A 21,583-nucleotide genomic window follows, 5' to 3' on the forward strand; every position below is an offset into this window, starting at 1 on the left:
GTGACGGCCGGCGTGTGACTGACGGTACGGTGGGGTGCCTGGCTCGTCTGCCCGTCGCACCTTGGCAGCTGGCTATGTGTCGTGACGGCCAGCGTGTGACCTAGAGAGGATAAGCTATCCTCTCTAGGTGTGACGACGGGAAGGTGCCCGGCTGGCTCGTCTGCAGCTGCAACTGCCCGTCGCACCTTGGCACCTGGCTGTGTCGTGACGGCCAGCGTGTGACGACGGGAAGGTAGGTGCCTGGCTGGCTCATCTGGCCATCGGCTCGTCTGCCCATGGCACCTTGGCACCTGGCTGTATATACTCCTGGAGTCGCTGGCAACGCCGCGCAAGGTCGCCACGCTCCAAGGAGCGGCTGGGAGGGGCGGCGGTGGTGGAGGAGTCGCTCAGCCGCTCCGGGCCGGCCGGCCCATGCGAAGGACGTTAGGTAGGACAGGGCTGCTGAGGCGGCTCGAATCGCCCCGGCCCGGCGGCCCGAGAGGACTATTAATTTTCTTCTTTTTTTTTACGCCCCTTACAGCCTGGATAAGCCCTAAGCTCTTGTCCCTTTAACTTCGCGCGGTGGGCGTGAAGCGCTCTGCGGTCAATGACAAACGCGGCCGCGCTGTTCCCATTGCATCACTGCACCTTGTCTAATTCTTCCGGTCGACTGTTGTTGCAGGAGAGAGCATAGAAGAATTGAACGGCTATGGCACGTTCCGTCCGCGCAACCTCATTTCGTCCATGTTTGGCGGCACGCCGGGCAAGTCATCCAAGACGTACATCCCCATCTCCAACCCCCGAGAATTCAGACAGGTGAGCGCAGCCCCCATGGCCGCAAGGCCAGGCCTCGGATGATAGGTTCAGCCGCCACCTGACGGGACGGTCCTCCTGACGGGTCTCTTCTGCCACAGGTGTCGGCCATCATCGACGTGGACCTGGTGCCCGAGACGTGTCGCCGCGTCAAGCTCATCAAGTACGGGTCGGACCGGCCGCTGGGCTTCTACATCCGGGACGGGACGAGTGTGCGCGTCACCTCCGCGGGCCTCGAGAAGGTGCCCAGCATCTTCATCTCGCGGCTCGTGCCCGGCGGGCTGGCGGAGAGCACGGGGCTGCTCGCCGTCAACGACGAGGTGTTGGAGGTGAACGGCATCGAGGTGACGGGCAAGACGCTGGACCAGGTGAGATGGAAGGCTGTCGTGGTCCTCAAGGTGTCACGGTGGTCATGTAGGGTGTACCCCAGTGTACCCCATAGTACCCTGATCGCATTCTATTCGGTCTCTACACACTCAATGGAAATAAACCATTTACTCATCCCTGTTTGTTGTTTTTTTTTTTTTTTGGATTTCAGGTGACAGACATGATGCTAGCAAATAGTTCAAATCTTATCATTACGGTGAAGCCAGCCAATCAGCGCTCTCTGGCTGCGCCGCGCAGAGGGTCCTTCTCGCGTAACTCTCAGCTGTCGTCCGGGTCCCACCAGTCGACCCACTCGGCGCTGTCGGCGCACTCGGCGGCCACCACTGGGTCGGACGAAGACCGCTTTGACCAGGACGAAATCGTGGACTTTACAGGAGTGACACTGGACGAGTCTGGCCCCGTGCCCACACCCGCCGTCAACAACACGAGTGTAACGACCATCAACACGACCGTCACCACCATCGGAAGCAACAAAGAGGAGGCTGTTCTTCATTTGTGATTGATTTTTGTTTGGCGTTTGGTCGATCTACAATGGACTCAGCCAGTGAAGTGCTCGATTTGTGCTCTCTGTCCTTTATTCTCCTCACCTTAGCTCTCCAGTTCTGAAATTTTGTGTGGAAAAGCTGTGAGTTGGGTGTTTATTTCAATGCTCTTGCTGGGATAGAATATATTTTCCAGAGATAGAACGCAGATGATCAAATTGCTTTCATTGAAGCTGAGTAAATGGCATCAGACCACTTGAAAGTTGAGTTGTAATTGTTGTTAGATGTAATAAGTTCAACTTGGATAATTTTCTGCAAAGTACATTTTAATAAATGCTCATTTTCAGTGATATTGTTATAATTTTAAGTTATTGTCTTTCTATAGTTTTCCTTCTGTTTCTCCCTTCTGCATTCTTTTCTGTTAAACTTTGAATTCCGATCAGTATTCTAAAAGTATTTCACCATTTATTTATGACAGTCATTAGTAAGCTAATTTTATTTCTATTAGCTCAATGTAGGGCTTGACTTTTTACTGGCTTGATACTTTAACACATTCCTTGCAACAAAATAAGTTTGTCATTCCAATTAGTTTTGAGCCTGTGCTAGTTAAGATAAGCATAAATTATTTTTCATGTCTTGCATGTGTCTTGAACAGATGTATGTAGGTACATTTTCTCAAACCGAATTGGCTAGGATTTTGTTAGTGCTTCCTTAGCACTTCCCAGAAATGAATTAAACTGTGTGTAACTGCCCTGATTTCAGCATTTTAAAATAATGAGTGATTATCATATGAAATAGCTCTTTCTAAAGCATTATACATATGCCTATCAATACTTATAAATCAAGGAACTTGTCTACTTATATTTTTGTGTGTACATATTGTTAAATGGATAATGAATTTTTATGCCTGTATTCCTCATTGCCTTGTGATTAATTTGTGTAGGTCTTCAAAGCAGGTTTTGTGTAATTTAGCAGTACGTAAATTTATTAAGTACTACATATTATGGTGCTCAGAATGAAGGATTGTTGTTACACTTTACTGTCACTCTACTTAAACAAGCACCTTTTGGTTCTGCTTTGTATGTACCAAAGAGGGAAAACTTATATTTGAGTCAAGAGCAGCTAAAGCATTGTACTTATTAAGTTCTTAACCATTAGAACATAAATATATACCTACATGATTTTGCACCTTTGGTAGGATCAGAAATGTGATTAAATCTTCAGGAAACGGGTGCTTCTCAAACATTTTACCATGGTGCACTTGTTGAAAGATATTTTGCAATCAACTGGTATTTTCCATTGTTGTTTGTCTTCCGAGGTCTTTGGCTTACTATTGGTTTCACATTTTTGACATCAGCATTATTTAACTATTGTATATTGTTTTATATTTTTGAAATCAAGTTGCATTCCTGAGTGAACCTGTAGGAATGGATTTTTGTACAGTGACGTAGCCCCATGTGATGAAGAATTCTTCATCTCATCTGTAATTCTGTGAGATTAAGTATTTTTTATTACACTTTTGTTGTACATAGTACACTTTTATCAGTTCTGCATGCCCTTTCTCAAGTTTTTCTTTCACTTCATCCCTCTTGACACAATTTTGCCGTCAATTTGGTTATAATGAAATTGTGCATTCCATCATTTTCCCCTCATGACTGCCTTTCCAGATTTGAGGTGAATTATTTGCCGTCTGAATAATCATGAGCATCTAGATGTTAGTTGGTGATTAAATATACTTATAGATTCTTTGCATGTATGTGGGAATCACATATAACAATGCGATCTGGAAGGATAAATTGTGGGCTAGTATTAGTAAATTTCAACCTTTGAGTCAAAATTGTCCCTCATATATGAACCATAAGGTCTGTCGTTTATAACTTATTTTATAATATCAATATGAGTTTAATTCCTAGTGCCTAGTGGTCTTGAACACAATTTCTAACGATTGGATGAGTTTTGCCAATCAATATCATAATTGTGTGCCTGAAACCATAAGAATACTTCTCTCTTTCTCTGTGACAAATTTTTCTCATGGAGTTTTACGCAAATGCCCATATCATTATGTTAGTGTTTTAATTTCTTTGGTGACTTTTCTCTTTGTGTTAAAAAGGAATGGTCAATAATCAAATATTTGGAAATGTTAAAAAAAAAAAAATATCAGCAAAAAATTTACAAAGAGGTTGCAATCAGCAGATCAAAGTGTTATTTCAAGTTTTCGCTTGTAGTGAGGAACTTTTTGACACCCCTTGACGTCCAAATTTGCTCATGCTGGATAAATTTAGAATGGTATTTTTGTGTTTCCGATAGGGTTCCAAGTTTAATGTTACTGTTCACAGTATATTGATAGATTTCTTACAGGCCCTGGATGGTATAAAATATTTCTATGTTAAATAGTGAAAGAGAGTTTATAGTTCATAATGATCTATATTTTTAAATGATTGTTTGAATTGTTTATTGTTGTTTTCTCAACAAGTACAGCACTATTGAAGTATGTATATGTATTGGTGCACGAAGTGACTGAGAATGTGTTTCAGATGCCATTTCAAAGTGGTTATCTTGTTACTGAATCATTTTATCTTTAAGGTATTCTGGAAACGGTTTCATTCCACTAAACCTCTTGTTAATTATCTTGCCAAATCTTACTTTTTTTCTTTCTTTTTTTTAAATATAGCTGAATATATTGACATGCTCAGACTCAAGTGTCCTGTTATGATAAATGCAACAAAATTTCAAGTCACTGTTTTGATGTTTCATGAACTTTGAATGTGTTGCTTTTGTTGTATTGTTCTCATTTATGATCTTTAAACTTTATCAAAACACTATATTATAAATTCTGCCAATGAAATGTTTTGCTGTGTGTACTGTATGTATAGGGCCTTATTGCCTTAATGCTAGAACTGACATATTTTTTTATGTTTGGAGTTATGAGAACCTATGAATTGGTCCGTCCTATTGCGTATTACTCTTAGATAATAAAACAAGACTCCAATCATTTTATTTTGTTGTGATTATCCAACACACGATATGATAAATTATACTTTCTTACTTTCTTCAGAAGTAAAGTACAGTAGTACCGTAGGTAGGACAGGGTGACAGGTGACTCCTTCAAAACTCATTCTGCACCAAATCAAGACTACTGTTGTTAAAATGCACATTTTTGGGGTACAACAACTTGTTTAATAACTCTGGCATGGCTACTATGTCATCAATCTAAATCTGAAATCACTTCAAGAAAGCCTAAACATTTGTTAACTGCTGCTTTTCCTCCAGTTGTCCATAGTCAATCATGTGTTCCTCCTTTTATTTTCTAACTAGTGATGTTATCACATTGTCAGGTCTTGGGAGGAGTCATACAATTTCCATCAGGGTATCGCTCCCTGAAAGCCTTAATAAGTTCAGGATCCACTAACCGTACACCATCTACTTGATTTCCTAACGTGATCCTGGAAGAGAACCAAAAGGTTGAGTTGCAAGTATCTTTAAAGTATCCCGAGAAAATTCTTAGTTGTGTTTAGGAAGGGATTACCAGTTTGGTTGGACGTTGTGAGGTCGTCCAAATAATTCAATTTTCCTTGTGCCAGGGGAAAGGCGCTCGATGATTCCATAAATTTCGTCTGGCTTGTGGCTAGTAGCTCTTACTTCAGCTACAATAACATCACAGTCCAGGCCACGATTCAGGTTATCAGGATTTCCTTTCATTCCCACCTATTTTCCAATGAACAAAAGAAATAATTCAGCACAGAAATCACTACAATGGTACGAGCCATAGGAATAAAAGGAAACTTGCTTACCAGACAATGTTCCTTCCCATGATTCAGCCAATGTCCAGTCCTCCCTGTTCTGATAATTCTCTGAAGCTGATTGGTTTTCACCCAAATTATCTCATCAACACGTTCATAGCCCCATAGTTTTAAACATTCACGACCAAGTTCCATTGCACGTCCAGTGACCCATAAAAAAATCAGACCTTCATCTTGCAATGTTGGAATACCCAACTGTCTCATCTCATCATCAGACATGGTACCATATGGTAGTTCCATATGAATATCCCATGGTGGATCAGCCATGATTACTGCAAACTTTCCTAAAACCCTCATGTCTAAGTATCTTAAATCACACTGCACCCACTGGGGTGGATATAAAATTGTTGAATCTTTTGACATAGCTGGACTCTCTAATTTTCCTCCAGGGCCAGAAATTTCTCTGGGGAATGGTACAGTGGGCCCATCAACTTCATAATGAACATACTTGCAAGTATCCATATGAAAACAAGTGTTCAAGAATGAGCAATCGCCTAAAGATTCATCAGTGTGCTGCTGTATAATTTTCTTGAAGTGAAGTTTTTTACATTGTAGAGCACTAGCACCATTACTAGATCGCTTTACCTTGGCACATTCAGCTTTTGTACCATGAGGACAGAACTCCATCACTTGTGCACCTTAGAAATGAGGAATTATTTAATTGTGAGATTAGCATACTTAATATCAGGAGTCCAGATATTTGCATTGATTATTTATTTACCTCCTTGTGAACGGAAGCGCTCTGTGAGGGATCTTTCTTTCGCAGTAGGTTTGCTAAGAAGATCTAAGATTTCTTCTCCAACTTTTTTACTTTCTTTTTCTTTGATTGATGGCATTGAGAGAAGTGACTAAAAAAGAAAAATTTGTAATATACAATGTATAATATTGTAACAAATTATTGTTCTTATCCATCCATAGGATAGAAAGAAACTGATTACCATTATATCTTCTGATTTTGGGTCTTTTCTATCCTTGGATTTCTTGCCATCATCCTTGTCTAAACTTTGTGTTTTTGCAGCTTTGCTCCCAGGCTCATCTTCAATATCCACACCTATCCACCAGCACATATTGTCAATGTGAAAATATTCTAAATAAACGGTCATTGAATACAACAAAATAAGTTTAACTAACAATTTGTCACTTACCCTTCCTTTTATTATCCCCTCTAGCAGTAGGGAGAAGTGCACGGCTCTTGGCTGATGTTTCAATTTCATCACATTCTGTAAGCTCCAATACCATGGCGGACAATTTGCTATGTTCTGCACTAACAACCTCCAAGAGGCCATCCTTACCCCAATCCTTGATACTAACAAAGAAACATTGTTGAGGTAACATTTAAGAACAAATCTTATTTTGGTACTACCATTTAGACATTAAAACTAATTCACACCTGATAAGTTGTTGAGTGGCAAATTTCTGGAGAAGGTTTGTGACTGTCTGAAGTGGTCGACCAACCATAGAAGCTAGCTGCTCACTGTTGGAAGGTAATGTGAGCGACACCTCACTGAGACATCGGAGTAGTTCTTTCTCAGCAGCAGGATCAGTCTTAACTGGCTCAACTCCAGTTTCTATCTTGCAAGTCAAATCATCTGCAACAATACATTCTTTAATCAATTTCTTGCAGCATAATTTGATTGGTTTTAATATCTTATCATAGAGAAATCAGAACATACCAGTCGCCTTTGTAGAAACAGATGTGGCCCGTGTGCTTTCAGTAGTTAACGACTTAGTTAAAGACGTTGGAGAAACTTCAGGTGGTCTAAGAGGTCCTCCCGTTAAACTCAGAATATCTTCTCTTTCTTTTTTTCGCTTCTGTAGCTTCTCACGAAGACTAATTCGTTTGCTTTTTAAAGCTTGTATTTCCTCCCAAGCATCCGACATTTTACCTTATGGACAAATGAGTTAATTGGAACTGGTTTTATTTAATTTGTCTTGAGGTCAAAATAGCTATTTTTATCATACACAATAGGGCATGACAACTACTGAAATAGGTGTAGGGAATTCCAACAGTTCAATTTATAAACTTTGAAGACAGCAAGCAAAGAAAAGTACTTGTTTTTATTTCATTATATTATTTAATGATAATGATAAAGTTGAGGCTTTGGTTTACAAATAAAATATAGAAAAGTAAAATTGCAATGGAATTGTTGAAAAATATTTATACAACTAATAGTAGGTGTTTAAGAAGGTAGAAACAACTATTCTATTCCTATTTCCCAGATCGAGAATCTATCAAATTAAATACTTAGAAATAATGATGTAAAGCTAAGGCTAAGAAGGCCAACTTACTTATTTTTGACTAAACGCCAAACAAAACAACGTAAACAAATAACCAAAACGATTCGCCAGTGTTTTTCTTTTCAGGCAGGCACCACAAGCAGATTTGTTCAAGAAAACAATTTGAATTTTTAAAATGTTTTACATTAAAAAATTTATCATTCACGTGACAACTTTTATCCACATTTTCAAAAAGCAGAGAAAACCTGGAAAAATACATTTTATTGGTTCTTAATCTGATGTGGTTATGAGCTTTTTCTTACCACGTACGATGGCTATATTGGACTTGAAATACAGGAATATGAGAACTTTATACGCGGAAGAAGTCGGCAGCAAAAGCAGCAGAAGACAGCAGCAAACCTCAGCCCAGCCCAACATGCGATTTGGCCGACGAAGAATTCGACTTACCGGACCAGATCTTTTATTGGGACTTTTTCTTGGAAGTATCGGAGGATATTATATTTGGTCACCAGAGTTTGCTAGATTATCTAAGAAAATCGCATCCAAAGAGGAACTAGAGGCCGAACGAAGCAAAACATTGGCTGAATTTGGAGATCAGAGTGGTCCTGTGAAGACGTGAGGTAGGAATAGGAGTCCCAAGCTGGTCTGTAACAATTCATTCGAAAATTGAGGGAAGGGCAGGCATAATTTAGCACTTTGTCTAGCATTTCAACCACAGAGCGTGATTTGTCTATTTCCAATCATTGTCTTCTTGGTTGCCCTGGTGTGTTTGGTTATGTTCTCTATTAATTGGCAAGAACTGTAGATGTTCATCGTTGCCTATATTGGTTGTATAGAACTATTCCTTAATTTGCAGCATCTGGAGTCTGATGAAGGTCTCTCTTGGGCCCAATTCGCGCCTATTTTTGGCCACTGCCATTGGTTCATTTTGTGGATGGTTTATTGTTGAGCCAATCATTTGGAGCTACAAAAAAACTTTTGATAAGAAGAAAGATCTTCCTCCCCCAAAGGTACCCACTTCATTACCATTTTGTGTTCTTCACCTTCCAAAATTTCAGTTGCTGGGACAAATTGCATTCACTCACCCGACCTGTCACTAATTTAGTTGACAGTAACAAGTCGTCAAAATATTTTATGTTAATTTTGTTGTCTTCAAGTATTAAAGTGATTGTGTGAGTGACAAAACCATTCATGCCAATAACAGATAGTGGGATATGCATGTCTCTTTGTGCGCTTATTAATGTGTTTTAATGGAAAATTCTTTCTTTTGAGGCCAAAAAGTGATGGAATTATGATTCCACTCCATCTACCTACATAACAATATGCAATTCGAAGTATATGAGTTAGTCTCCAAAGACAAGGTTGGGTGGGTGGATGGGTGCAGTTTGACACACTCAATGCCATGAACAATAAGTTTTTGATATAATTTTGTTGTCTAAATGTCCTTGAGTGTGTCCGAATTCTCCAATGTGTCGACACTTCTCGACACAAGTTGTTTTGAGGAGTGGAGCGGAGTAGCGTGAGCGGCCAATCCGACCAATCACGGCTCACTCGACACTACTCCGCTCCACTCCTCGACACAACTTGTGTCGACACATTGGAGAATTCGGACACACTCCTTGTTGTGAATTCAGAGTTCCACCTGTGTTAATATTCCCTGGATTTGCCACGTCAAAGACACAAACAGCTGATCCCATAACATCAGAACAATTTTCATTTAAAGGAGGTGACAACTGCTATGACATTCTGTTTATCAATTTTATTTTTTTTCCAGTTTCAATGAAGTCAACAGCCAGCATGTCCAAAGGGGAGGCTCCAGTCAAGCCAAACTGGCGAATGTTTGTAGCGGAGTGGAAGCAGCCTACCACTAATGGAACTTATCTCCTAAAATATGGTACCATAGCAGTGGGGATTGGAGTTTTTGTTTCAGTAATTGTTCGTCCTACTTGGCGTGAATACAAATATCGCCGCGATGAAGCGTTTGCCAACATGTTATTTGAATTAGACAGGAAAAGTAAAGAATGAGGTATCTTAAATTTGTCGGAATGTGATTTGTTGCAGTGGGTACAGAAAGTTATAGTTCATCAGGTTTATAATAAAACAATATTGCTAAGCCAAGACAATTTATATTACAATCCTCCTTTCTCATAGAATATCTAAAAACAATTGAAGATCACATGGCTTGTGAGGTACAAGTAGTACCTGCAAACTGCATCTTGCATTTTTTTACATGGTTAAGTTAATATGCTTACAACTAAATTAGGAATCCTCTTTGTACTTTGAGTTGTAAAGAGGAATATAATCAGTTATGACTCTCCATTCTGTGAAGTAGACAACAGCCAACCCTCCTGTTGCTCCATAGGCGGCCAAGGACGGGATCCTGGAAAAAAAGAGTTGACTTGAATGGGAACATCAGCTTCATAACTGCCTTGCTTCACAATAACTGCCGCTAACTAAAGAGAAGGACATAAAAGAACAAACTGACAACATCAAATGAATTGTACTACTTCTCAGGCAGCCAGGGACAATAAAAATCCACTCAATTGTGATAGTTTATAAAAGCAGGGACACAGCAAAAATATCACAACGATACAGAAAAGATTAAAAAGCCCATCACCTAGCCTAACCTCTTACTCTTCAAGGGCACTCGACATAGTTTTACGTGGATCTTTATGTTTGATGATCTGGACATAACTCACCAGTTTGGAAGCTGTTGTGCGATCTTTTTAATAGACATTTCTGCGAAGAAATGTGGTCAAAGGTCTTTTGAACGACAGATAAAACGTATTCACTGTACTGAGGATCGCCTCGGAATTCTCTAGGCAGCAGCAGAAGAACCCAGCCAGAACTGTCGTCCACTGTGAATAGTGAATGATCGATAACCGCATTATTCGCACTCAGAAGAGAGGGGGGGGGGATAGTTTAGGGGAGGGGAGGGGAGGCGACAGGCACTTTTTGGCATTGCCTTTTACCTATCACACGCGATATCATTTCTACGAGAGTGGCTCTTCACTTACGTCCGCGTACTCACCATTCTCATTTGTGAGGTGAATTGAAGAAAATGTTTTCGTTCGTTATCACCCTCTTTCAAACCGAAGTGGTCATTCCACGTTCATACCAACATGAGAATTCCCCACTCTACTTTTCCGATGTGTGTGTTACTTGCATGAAATAAAAATGATCTTTAACATCTCCTTTTTTGATTTTATTTTTCATTGCAGTAGATGTTTTATGTGTTCAGATTTCCGTCGATTATCATTAAGGAATACAATACAGTTGCAGTTGCTCACCCTGCAATCTTCAACTGACGCCCACAGATACCTAGGTTACAGGATCGTTGTGATTGTGGATTAAAGTACAGAAGTTCGGTTTAAAAGGATTCTGGTAAGTTCTCCACCTCATTTCAGTGTATTACCTTTTCTCCTATCATAGTTCTTTGCATTGTTAATGGGCCCATTTTATTCATTTTACTCAATGATGGTCATTCCTTGCCATTCGGACGTGTCCAAACTTGTCGTACCGTACCACCTGTTGGGTTGCCACAATCTCGACGCTTTAACGTGCTTAACGCCTCTAACTTCATTTTTGTCCTAGTATTCTTTATTAGTCTTGTAGTTCTTGTTGCGTGTCGTTAGCTAAACCACCTAATGAGCTCACTTCTTTCTAGTCCTTAATACCTAGCAACAATCTTTTTTTGGTCCTTTTTTTTCAGTAAAGCAATTTTTGACATTTATTACTTGATTTCAAAACACTACAGCATTCCTCATACTTCATGGGTTTCTCAAATGAAACTATGATGTTTGCAGGGACTTTGTTAATCGCCCAGAGTTAATCTCCCATAACCTCAATTCTCCCTGGCACAATATATCTTATTCATCAAGGTCTGAAGGGAGATTCATTTTTCTGAAGGATTTTGGATTAATACCTACCGTAATTACCATATTATCTAGCAAATCAATGTTTTTTTTAAAGTCCTGTAGACTAAGAATATTAGAGAATTATAGTGTTATTGGCTAACCTTATTTTGTCTTCCATTTGTTAAGAAATGGCGGGGCGCGCGGGCCGCGGGGCGGCTTTAGCGGAAGCTTTACGGAAACGCAACCAGGAGCCAGGACAGCAGGAGTCAGTCGAACCTACAGCAGTGGTATGTGAATGAAACCTTTGATACGCAGACCAGCCTAAGCTCATACTTTTCCGGCCTCCCTCTCTCCTGTAGCTTAAGGGGGGATCCTAGTGTAGCGGTTCAAAAACAAGGGTAACTTTGGGAATTATTTAAAAAAAACTATAGCTCCTATCGAACTGACCAAAACACCATTTAAAAGATTAGTTTTCCAACTACAAAACGCAATTTCACCCGCCCCGATCACTCTAAAACTGTGGCGATACCCCCCGGTGGCAGTTGGCGTGTTCTTGATGTAGCGTTGGGCTGGCCGTAGTGTTTCCCACGGACTGGTGCGTCCAAAAAAGTCGTACGAAACGGGGTTTTGTTCAGAACGAACCTGGCTATGGTCGGTACTAGAATCTTTGCGATATAATAATTTTTAGTATTTTTTTTGAGCAAGTCAAACTCTTAGTACCGAATTTAAGGTAAAATTTTGAATGTTTTGATTTTTTTCTAAATATGAAGGGCATCTCCGATCCCAGATCTTCTAGTACCGACCATAGGCACATGTGTAAAGTACAACCAAAAAAAATCGGAGCTAGGTGAGATGAACCGTTTAGGCTGCAGTAGTGCGGCCAGCATGAAACTACATGCTGCCCTTGTAGCAGGCCGTGTCGCCGCACCTTTAAAGATATCAGGACGTTTGTTTTTGCATTTTTTGCATTAAAATGCCATCTTTTAAACCGTGTTCTCAAATTTGCGATAAGAGCTTTAGTAGTTTTAATATAAAATTCCCAAAACAAGCATTGTTTTTGAGCTGCTACACTAGGATCCCCCCTTAAGCTGGTTGCACTTTACATTTGAAGATGCCCAGCCAGTAATTCCAATGTCTAAGGTGACCATTTTGACGTCTAAGTGGACCATTTAGATGTCTGGATGGTCCCGTAGATGTCTATGAGTCATGGCATATTTGGCTGGATGTACTTCAATGAATGCCTTTTGTTTATCACCTTGGTCTTTGTCCAACCTGCAGATCACTGCACCTGCCCGTGGCCGAGCATCTTTGCTCTCTGCCCTGGCTGCGGGATCTAAGAGTTTGGAACCACAGCAGTTGCCTCAACCAGGGATTACCCATGAGACAGCTCCTACACCCTCCGTTCCTAGTGGGAGGGCAAGCTTGCTCTCGCTAGCAAGAGGCAAAACCTTGTAAGTGGAGAGCCTCCTGTAAATCTTGCTATCTTAACTCTAAACTCAATTGTGCTTTACGGATTGAATTAACTTTATTTTCAGGATTGGGAAGGTTACAACTCCAGGCGAGGAGCCTTCTCCGGCGGTTATTTCCCAAAAGCTAGCAGAATTGACCGTAGAGGAAAACAAAGAACGACCTCCTGTTATCAGGAAGGGTGATTCGGGAAAGCCGTAAGTTCCACAGAGTTCATTTTAGTAGGAATGAATAAAGTTCTGTCATCAAAATTTTCAATTTTATTTTTTCCAGAATTAAGGCTAGTGCAAATTATGTGAGATTAAGCTGTGAGCCAGGAAAAGGCTATTTTGAATATGAGGTCAAGTTCTCTCCAGATGTAGACAGCAAACAAATGCGATTTAAACTCCTTAATGCTTGTCATGAAAAGTATGGTAGAGTGAAAAATTTTGACGGAGTAATTTTATATTTACCAATCAAATTATCTGACTCGGTGAGGGCAATAAGCAAATAAATTTCACGCTACTTCCCTGTTGACACGTCTATGACATATTGTTTTCATTGTTTCAGATCACAGTCCTAACCACCCCTCATCCTGTTGATGGGAGTGAGGTCACCATTAAGATAATTTACAAGAAGACTCGTCGTCTAGGCGATTGCACTCACTTTTATAATGTGTTATTTAATAAGATTTTTAAAGTTCTCAACTTTGCAAGAATGGGGAGGCAGCACTACAATCCTGCAGCTGCGGCTACCATTCCTCAACATAAGTTAGTGACTAGATTTTAATTCTAGTATGTTGTGTGGTCACTTTACTCTACATTTGGCCTGAGTCTTAAAGTAATCATATTTTCCAGATTAGAAATTTGGCCTGGATATGTGACTGCAATTGATGAATACGAAGGGGGAATCATGCTTAACATAAATGCCTCCCATCGCGTCTTACGACAACTTACTTGTTATGATGTAATGTAAGTGATTTCATATCTATTTTAGTCTCATTTTCTTCACTTAGCATCAGTTCTTAGTATGTTGTTTTAACTTTCTCCTTGCAGACAAGAGGCACTATCAAGGAACAAAGAATCATGGAAGACTGCTGTTCAAAAAGACTTGATAGGGGCATGTGTCCTTACTCGTTATAACAATAAGTTGTACAGAGTAGATGATCTGGACTTCAACATAAACCCACTGTCTACCTTTGGGAATCGGACAGGTGGTGAGGTAAGTAGTATACTCCCCTTGAATTGAATTGAAGGGAATTCTTGTCACTGTTACAGTCTTCATGATGAGATTATTTATAAAAATTATTTCAGACAAGTTTTCAAGAATACTACATGAAGCAATATGATATCAAAATAAAGGATTGCCGACAACCTATGCTGATTAGTAAGCAAAAAGACAGGGCAGGGCCCAAGCCCAAAAGTGGTGAAGAGGTAAGATTTTTGCTCTTAAAAGAAATTAAATACATTGGGTGTCCAAACATTTAGTATCTGTATGAGCCCCTAAATGTATCAGCTGAATAATACAAGAAATCTTATCCTTTTTGTAATACTGTTTTATGTACTGTTTCAGACCAAGGATACATTAATTTGTCTAGTACCAGAGCTATGCCACATGACAGGTCTAACAGATGCCATGACTCAGGATTTCAAGATCATGAAGGATATTGCTACTTACACCAGAATAACACCTAATCAAAGACAACTAGCTCTCAAAAAATTCATTAGATCTGTCAAAGGTGATAGATTTTTCACCCCTTCCTTGAAGGTTGCTGTGTTGCAGGAATTCATTTCTTCTCTTTGTGTGTTCAGATAATCCGGAGGCTTGCAAGGTGCTGTCGGACTGGGGTCTTCAAATAGAAGACAGCACTGTTTCTTTTGAAGCTCGTGTCGTGCCTGGTGAATCAATTATCTTTGGTGGAGGGAAATCAGTTCCCGCAGGCCCCAAGAGTGACTGGAGCTCTGCAGCTTGTAATAACAGGGTTCTGAGCGCGGTATGTTTTGAAGCTGCTGTAATCCTTTTTGTGATTTGTGTTTGTTGAAGCATTTTTGATGTCATACTCAATTCTTACAGGTGGACATTACCCATTGGGCTGTGATTTGCACAACACGTGATTCAAGAGTTGTTCAAAACTTCTCAGAATGTCTGAAAAGAGTTGGACAACAAATGGGCATTGAAGTCAACAACCCTCAAGTCATTGCGCTACCCAATGATCGAACAGACACATACGTCAAAGCGCTAAGAGAAAACATTAAACAACCTCTTCAATTAGTTGTAACTGTATGCCCTACCAGCAGGGACGACAGATACTCAGCAATCAAGAAAATTTGTTGTTCAGATCAGCCCATTGCTAGCCAAGTAAAATGTGTTACTGATTTATTTTGTGTTCTTGTATTGTATTTTTATTTAAGTTCTAACTAAGTTATCTCATTGCAGGTAATAAACACTCGGACGATATCAAAAGAGGATAAATTAAGATCTGTTACTCAGAAGATAGCATTGCAAATTAATTGCAAATTAGGTGGATCCCTTTGGGCTGTGAAGATTCCCTTTGTATGTTCTTTACCATCGTCATCATTTATCTTTATATTTAATGTTCTTTGTGCAGTGATTTAATTTTTTAATTTGTGGTACAGGAGGGTCTAATGGTATGCGGCATGGATGTGTACCATGATGCATCAAGAAAAGGGAGTAGTGTTACTGGTTTTGTTGCATCCCTAAACCAACCATTAACACGATGGTTTTCCCGAACTGTTTTCCAAACTCCTGGGCAGGAAATTGTTGATGGCCTCAAAGTGTGTTTAGTTTCGGCATTGAAGAAATACTATGATGTAAGTGCTACCTTTTGAGCTGTTGTTCTGTGCATTTTTAATTTGTAACTATTTGCTTCAGCTCTGTTGGATTGAGTTGATGACAGGCCTACTATATTAAATACTTGTGGTGTTACTTCCTTAGGTGAATGGAGCATTTCCTGAGAGAATTGTTATCTACCGTGACGGTGTTGGTGATGGACAATTAAAATATGCAACTGAATGGGAGATACCACAAATAATGTCATGTTTCAGCACTGTCAATGCCTCATATTCGCCAAAATTGACTGTTGTAATTGTTCAAAAGAGAATCAACTGTCGTATATTTCAAGAACTTGTGAGTTAACTGTCTTTATTATCTGGTTTTGATCGGTGTGATGCAATATTTTCATTATTTTTATTATTTCTGTCATTGCAGGGTGGAGGCTACTCTAACCCACCGCCAGGCACAGTGGTTGACCACACTGTAACAAGAAGAGACTGGTATGATTTCTTTTTAGTGTCTCAATTTTCATCCCAGGTAATGATCTCACATTTTTGTGCACTGAATCGAATTTAGTCTCCATTTTTCTAAAGCTAACTCTTTTTCTTTGATAGGGGACAGTTACCCCAACCCATTATCTTGTAATTCATGACGGGTGCCAGATGAAAGTTGATCACATACAACGCCTTACGTTTAAGATGACCCATATGTATTATAATTGGCCAGGCACTGTCCGGGTGCCAGCCCCTTGTCAAGTAAGTCTGTTCACATTACTTAACCTTCATTGTATCTGTGAGTGAAACATCATTATAGACTATGTGTTCGTTTTTTTTTCTTCCAGTATGCCCACAAACTGGCCTACCTTGTCGGCCAAAGTGTACATAAAGATGCCTCTGAAAAACTATGTGATAGGCTCTTCTTTTTGTGAGCTTGTCTCTAATTTTATTTATATAACAAAAAAAATTGTTAATAATTAATTGGCCAAATCATGTTAAGCCAATTGAAATCACAACATTAAATTTTCTTTTCCAGTTTAATTTTGAGATTTTCCTTATTTTCCGCAAAGCATCCTGGCATATACAACCAAAGTTCAACACAATCTTTGGAAGAAGGATTCTTTGATATCACTGTTAGATAAATTTTGAAATTACATTTGAAATGTATGTACATTGATGGGTCAATTCAGTTCCAACGTGAGTTCTGTTTTGTTTTTAATATTCTCAATCCATCAGAAGATTGAGCAGTATTGCCAGAAGAATGGAAACTTAAAGAACCCTATTTGAGCACATAAAATAAATGTGATGTTTCAATAAAGTGCTGTTGCTGATTTCTGAGAGTGAAATCATTTTCATAATATTTATCATCCCATTTACCAGAGTATTACTTTCTGTAAGGGCCTCAGTAAAGCCAATATTCAATTATTATTACTACTTAACCACAGCAAAACACGTGGAGCTCCAACAAATTAAAGTTCGCATTCACTCGTAGAATTAGCATTCTCTCAGACCACAAGTCTTGGACAAGAATGATACCCTTTGCCACAGTATAGTATTGCCAAGTTGGACTTGCACTTCACTGTAACAGTTCGTGAACTCGAAATGTTTCCGATGTACTGACGTGCGAGACCTTATCCCTGAGATGCCTCAGACACGCCAGGTAGCCCAGGGCAGCAGGGGTGCCAGAACAGGCAGAGCCAAGTGCAGGCCTCTGGGCGCCACGGTGGAAGCCCCATCTGTCTGGTTGCAGCAGCCTACCAAGGACTCTATGACCTTAGGGTAGTATGTGTTCCAGAAGGCAAAACTCCTGTAGTCGAAGTTTGACACGTCTGTCATGGAGAAGTTCTTGTCGAGGACCATGACGCCAGGGTTCTGCTCCGTGAAAGGTTCCCACTTCACAGCACCTCCCTGGATCTGCTGCGTGGGGTTCCGCGTCTTGGCAAAGCTGCCCCACAGCGTCATGATGATGTCGGCGATCTTCTTGTCCTGTGAGTTCCACACAACTTGGGAGGGCAGGGATGTCCAGAAGGGCATTCCCCACACGAACGGCAACTCGTACTGGTGGGGCACGTTGATCCAGTCTGGCACCGCGTCGCCTACGGCGGTCGACTTGAGGCGGTAGTCGAACCTGTACATCCATGTGGGCGAGACCTTGGAGGAGAACGAGGCCTGAAAACACAGTCATGGGGGAAGGGCGAAGTCGGTTGTTGGAATTGCCGTATAGATAGACGTGAAAGCAGGTCCAAGTGGAGCAGCGGAGTACTCACTTGCAGGAATGCTGGTGCTCCGTACTTTTTCTCCGTGGTGAATTCCATGAACTTCTGCCGCAACAGCGTGGTGTCTTCAGTGGCAGGGATCGGCCTGGTGTCACAGCGAAGCAACAGAAAAATTCAAAATATTATTTCATCATTGGCGCACGGTGTAGGCAAGGAGGACTACCGACTCACGTGTAATAGAAAGTGACAGCGTCCATAGCCTGCTCGCCGTTGATGGGGCAGGTGTCGTTGTTCTCCGACTCGGGCTGCGGCAGGTCGGCCGAGGTGGCGTCCACCAGCAGCTCAGTGTACTTGGAGGAGCTGAGCCCGCCCTCCAGCTCCTTGCGCATCTGCATCGCGTCCTCGTGGTCCGTGTACCCCACCATCAGAGGCGTGCCCTTGGGCGTCATCTCCAGCATGGTGGCGGGTTTGTCGCTCAGGAAGGGCTGCGAAACATTGTTGTACTTGCTGTCCACCACGGGCAGGTACTTGGTGAACTGCACAAAGAGGCACCCGCATGAGTACTACAAAGCGACATCGCGACGCCTGCAAAGGAATCAATTCAGTCAAGGAGGTCGAAGAGACCTGCGTCATAGGCGAACTTCCCGTGACAGACCGCTCCCCCTCCCCCGCCCGCACCCCCAGAGTAGACCTCGACGTGGTGGTCGGCGGTCACTATGTGGTCACCTGTAGCGCTGCCTCGACGAGCACTTGGACGGGCTGCACGTTGCGCATGCAGGAGACGACGTCCGCGGTGGAGGGCCGGCAGTAGAAGCGCTCGGCCAGCTTGCGGATGGCCTCCACGGTGCTGCGCTCCTCTCGCGCCACCCCGCCCGAGCTGGAGTCCGGCGGGGTGGTGGCGCTGCCGCTCATGGCGATGGCTGCCTGGAAGCCGTCCGACATGGGCGAGATGACGTGCAGGCCGACGCTCACCTGCGACAAGAGAGTCGTCTAGAGAGGGAGGGCCGTGGCGGGGAACCCTTCGCAGTGTTATGAGTCCAAGGCCTACCCCGCCCGCGCCGTGGCCGAAGAGCGTGATGTTCTTCCGGTTGCCGCCAAAGGCCGCGATCTTGCTCTGGACCCAGTCGATGGCGGCCACCTGGTCCCAGAGCCCCCAGTTGCCGGGCGCGTTGCCGTCCAGCGTGGTGAAGAAGCCCAGGATGTTGAGGCGGTAGGCGGCCGTGACGACGATCACCTTCTGGCGCACCGCGAGCACCGACCCGTCCCACAGGCTGGTCGCGCCCGTCTGGAAGTCGCCCGAGTGCAGCCACAGCATCACGGACCAGCCCTCCGCCGGAGGGTTGCCTGCGAGGTCACCCACATTTTGGATATAGGTAGGTTTTAACCGCGGGTAGGGTCGTGCGAAGGGCCACAGTTCACAAGAGGTGACAGGGAATCGATCCCCACACTCCCGGAGATTTGAACGCAACGCGCCAACATCTCAGGCCGTCCTTCCCTCTTGGGCACATAACCAGGCGTTGACCGATGGCATCCCGGTCTACCCATTTGTTCTGATTCATATCGACCCCCCCCTCTCGCCTGCCCCTTGGTCCGCCCACCCCATTTTCCTCCCTGATTGCCAGACCTGGGAACTGACCGAGGGCGGGGACATTTATCGTCTTCGACAAAAAGAGGTAAACACGACGAGTTTGCAGAAGTGCCGACTATCTGCAGCAGCAGCAGCAGATTCCCGACGTGTTTAAGTCGAGTTTCCCGTGCGTCATGACCCCCTCCCCACTTCTCTGGGGGCGGCCCCCCGAGAATACGAGCCGCAGCAGCGCGGCTGCCGCGTCTAATGGCTCGGCGGCGCGGCGGCCCCGGGGGGCGGACTCGTGACCCCGCGCGATCGCCCCGCGCAGGGCTCCCCTTGACCCTTACGGTGGTCGGCCAGTGGCCACTCCTCGGCGGTGTGGTCGGGAGGCGAGACTGGCCGGACATGAGGGGGGTGGGGGGTGGAGGTTCTCCTCCCTCCCTCCCTCTTGCGCTCCGTCCGTCGCTCACCTGCCACTGTTGCCACCCCCTCCCCACACCCTCCGGGTGAAATGCCAAAGGCGCCGAGGAGAGGCCCCCACCGGCCCGCTGGCCCGCTCCCACGGTATCGCCGCGCAGAGCAAATTTCATCCGTGTAGGGCCGACTTGGCAGCGGTCACGCTCGTGGAGCGGGTGGGGTGGGCGGGGGCAGTGTGGAGGGAGGAGCTGGAGGGGAGGGGGGCGGCGTCCCGCGCCTTATTAGGGCCACCGGGCGAGCCCCGTCCAGGCGGAGGCCAGGCGGCCCCGGAAACAAAGGAAAAAGTCCCCGCGCCGCGCTGGCTGCGCTGGCTATGCCACTGACTGCCGCCGAGGCCGCCCCCTCGCGCGCACAGCCTGGATCCAGCCCTGGGCGGGCGTAGCGGTGCGTGCCCCTTGCGTGACCCCGCGGCAGAGGAGGGGGTGTGGTGGGGCAGGGGGCGGGGGAGTAAAGAGAGGCCACGGATCGTGCAGATACGGCGCGCTGCCGCGACTTGAAGGGGGTGCAAGCAGGCTGGTGGGCGAGGAGGGGAGCGAGGCCGGCCCGGCGGCGCGCCCCGCAGTTACGCACAGGAGGCACGAGGAGATTGAGCGGATCGCTCGGCATGGTCGTGGTGATGTTCGATCGGTGGGGTGCAGGTGCAATGCACGGGGATATCGATAAGATGAAATGAAAGTGCTGCTCAAAATCAATTCAAAACACAGCCGTGGACAATATCTCAAGGATGGGCGGCATGCAGCAAAAACATAGAATATGACTGAATTAAAAATATCTCTCATAATTTGCGTAAGGGTATCGAAAATCGGTTGATGGCTTGCTGCATAAGGAATCGTCAAGAAAGTACGTTCTCTCAGATTTCACCGACAAATTACGGGTACGGGAGCTCGGCGCCTGCGAGACATAGGATAGGCACTCCCGTAGTGCTCGCATGCACTGCAGGCAAGCTGTTGCCTACCTGTCAGGCGCTATGAGAGCTTGCACGGGCCAAACTTGACGCCTTCATGGGCGAATGACGGAGTACTTTCTGTGCAATCCCTACTCTAAAATACCGTAACGAGCACAATCGCCCAGTGACCTCTCTAATCGCCTCCATTTCGAAAACGAAACGACCGAACGGGCCCAGAGTGCTCGTTACAGTCGTGGCCGGTCGTGGCCCTGCCGGGAGCGCTGGGCGCGAGGGCAGTACCCGGCCTGGTCTGCCCGATCCCTGTTGCACCAAAAAAAACAGTTGAAGTCCCTCTCGAGAGAATGCGACCGCCTGGCATCCGCATGCCTCTCTTCTCAGTGAGAAATCAAAATCGATGTGACATCGAATCGACATCAACTAGATGTCAGTTATCGGAAATGCCTCGATTTTAAGACCATCTCAGGATCGATTCGACACGATAATCGGCAATTTACCGACAACGATATCAGTCTGACATCATTTCGATGTAACTGTTTCTCACTGGGTTCATAAACAGCTTCTTTGCCTCTCAGCAGCTCATATGCCCTGAAGGTTGCTGCTGCACTCTCCTCCCACAAAGTGT

At 43.8% G+C, this 21,583-nt stretch overlaps 4 protein-coding genes and 1 long non-coding RNA gene across 10 annotated transcripts in view; 3 read left to right on the plus strand and 2 right to left on the minus strand.

Annotated features, from left to right (window-relative positions):
* The window catches only part of LOC113202188 (partitioning defective protein 6), a 13,832-nt gene extending 9,179 nt beyond the window's left edge, over positions 1-4,653 (plus strand). For both annotated transcript variants that reach the window (XM_052268901.1, XM_026416296.2), the window contains 3 exons: positions 662-795; positions 894-1,160; positions 1,331-4,653. In XM_052268901.1, the coding sequence (XP_052124861.1) occupies positions 662-795; positions 894-1,160; positions 1,331-1,678 (749 nt within the window). In that variant the 3' untranslated portion in view covers positions 1,679-4,653. The remainder of the gene's footprint in view (positions 1-661; positions 796-893; positions 1,161-1,330) is intronic.
* On the minus strand, positions 4,632-8,134 carry LOC113202186 (N6-adenosine-methyltransferase subunit METTL3). 2 transcript variants are annotated; one of them, XM_052268882.1, is made up of 9 exons: positions 8,002-8,134; positions 7,135-7,347; positions 6,852-7,050; positions 6,607-6,767; positions 6,400-6,512; positions 6,183-6,309; positions 5,453-6,099; positions 5,188-5,366; positions 4,632-5,104 (listed from the first exon to the last, which is right to left on the minus strand). In XM_052268882.1, the coding sequence occupies exons 1-9, from the start codon at positions 8,114-8,116 to the stop codon at positions 4,993-4,995; spliced, it is 1,866 nt and encodes a 621-aa protein (XP_052124842.1). In that variant the 5' UTR covers positions 8,117-8,134; the 3' UTR covers positions 4,632-4,992. The 2 variants fall into 2 exon arrangements, with proteins under 2 accessions (XP_052124842.1, XP_026272080.1); XM_026416295.2 differs by lacking the exon at positions 8,002-8,134 and adding an exon at positions 7,751-7,899.
* A 35-nt stretch (positions 8,135-8,169) lies between these two features.
* LOC113202189 (uncharacterized) lies at positions 8,170-9,812 on the plus strand. The gene is made up of 3 exons (XR_003303204.2): positions 8,170-8,319; positions 8,556-8,709; positions 9,474-9,812. It is a non-coding gene; the product is annotated as an uncharacterized LOC113202189 (long non-coding RNA).
* A 1,111-nt stretch (positions 9,813-10,923) lies between these two features.
* Positions 10,924-16,832, plus strand: LOC113202184 (piwi-like protein Ago3). Of its 2 annotated transcripts, none has more exons than XM_026416291.2 (18): positions 10,924-11,083; positions 11,743-11,843; positions 12,835-13,007; positions 13,092-13,220; positions 13,297-13,495; positions 13,573-13,772; positions 13,860-13,973; positions 14,058-14,223; positions 14,316-14,435; positions 14,575-14,740; positions 14,814-14,995; positions 15,076-15,360; positions 15,439-15,555; positions 15,639-15,833; positions 15,958-16,149; positions 16,231-16,332; positions 16,410-16,550; positions 16,637-16,832. In XM_026416291.2, exons 2-18 carry the CDS (start codon positions 11,745-11,747, stop codon positions 16,721-16,723), a joined length of 2,667 nt encoding a protein of 888 aa, XP_026272076.1. In that variant the 5' UTR covers positions 10,924-11,083; positions 11,743-11,744; the 3' UTR covers positions 16,724-16,832. The 2 variants fall into 2 exon arrangements, with proteins under 2 accessions (XP_026272076.1, XP_026272075.1); XM_026416290.2 differs by lacking the exon at positions 10,924-11,083 and adding an exon at positions 11,320-11,629.
* LOC113202185 (liver carboxylesterase 1) overlaps positions 16,134-21,583 on the minus strand; it is a 26,456-nt gene continuing 21,006 nt past the window's right edge. For all 3 annotated transcript variants that reach the window (XM_026416292.2, XM_026416293.2, XM_052268895.1), the window contains exons 4-8: positions 19,056-19,351; positions 18,734-18,979; positions 18,239-18,543; positions 18,059-18,152; positions 16,134-17,960 (exon numbers count right to left, since the gene is read on the minus strand). In XM_026416292.2, coding sequence (XP_026272077.1) covers positions 17,439-17,960; positions 18,059-18,152; positions 18,239-18,543; positions 18,734-18,979; positions 19,056-19,351 — 1,463 coding nt within the window. In that variant the 3' untranslated portion in view covers positions 16,134-17,438. The remainder of the gene's footprint in view (positions 17,961-18,058; positions 18,153-18,238; positions 18,544-18,733; positions 18,980-19,055; positions 19,352-21,583) is intronic.

The sequence above is a fragment of the Frankliniella occidentalis genome, unplaced genomic scaffold, assembly GCF_000697945.3.
Source record: "Frankliniella occidentalis isolate FOCC.00 unplaced genomic scaffold, Focc_3.1 Scaffold4, whole genome shotgun sequence".
Lineage (NCBI taxonomy): Eukaryota > Metazoa > Arthropoda > Insecta > Thysanoptera > Thripidae > Frankliniella > Frankliniella occidentalis.

Excerpts from the sequence above, each read along its gene's own strand:
- LOC113202186 (XM_052268882.1), bottom strand. The coding sequence starts at position 8,116 with ATGTTGGGCTGGGCTGAGGTTTGCTGCTGTCTTCTGCTGCTTTTGCTG. Across the intron at positions 7,348-8,001 it reads CAATATAGCCATCGTACGTG|GTAAAATGTCGGATGCTTGG; the intron begins GTAAGAAAAAGC and ends TTTGTCCATAAG. Across the intron at positions 6,768-6,851 it reads GCCACTCAACAACTTATCAG|TATCAAGGATTGGGGTAAGG; the intron begins GTGTGAATTAGT and ends TTTCTTTGTTAG.
- LOC113202184 (XM_026416291.2), top strand. The coding sequence starts at position 11,745 with ATGGCGGGGCGCGCGGGCCGCGGGGCGGCTTTAGCGGAAGCTTTACGG. Across the intron at positions 15,556-15,638 it reads GGGCTGTGAAGATTCCCTTT|GAGGGTCTAATGGTATGCGG; the intron begins GTATGTTCTTTA and ends TTTGTGGTACAG. Across the intron at positions 15,834-15,957 it reads CATTGAAGAAATACTATGAT|GTGAATGGAGCATTTCCTGA; the intron begins GTAAGTGCTACC and ends TTACTTCCTTAG.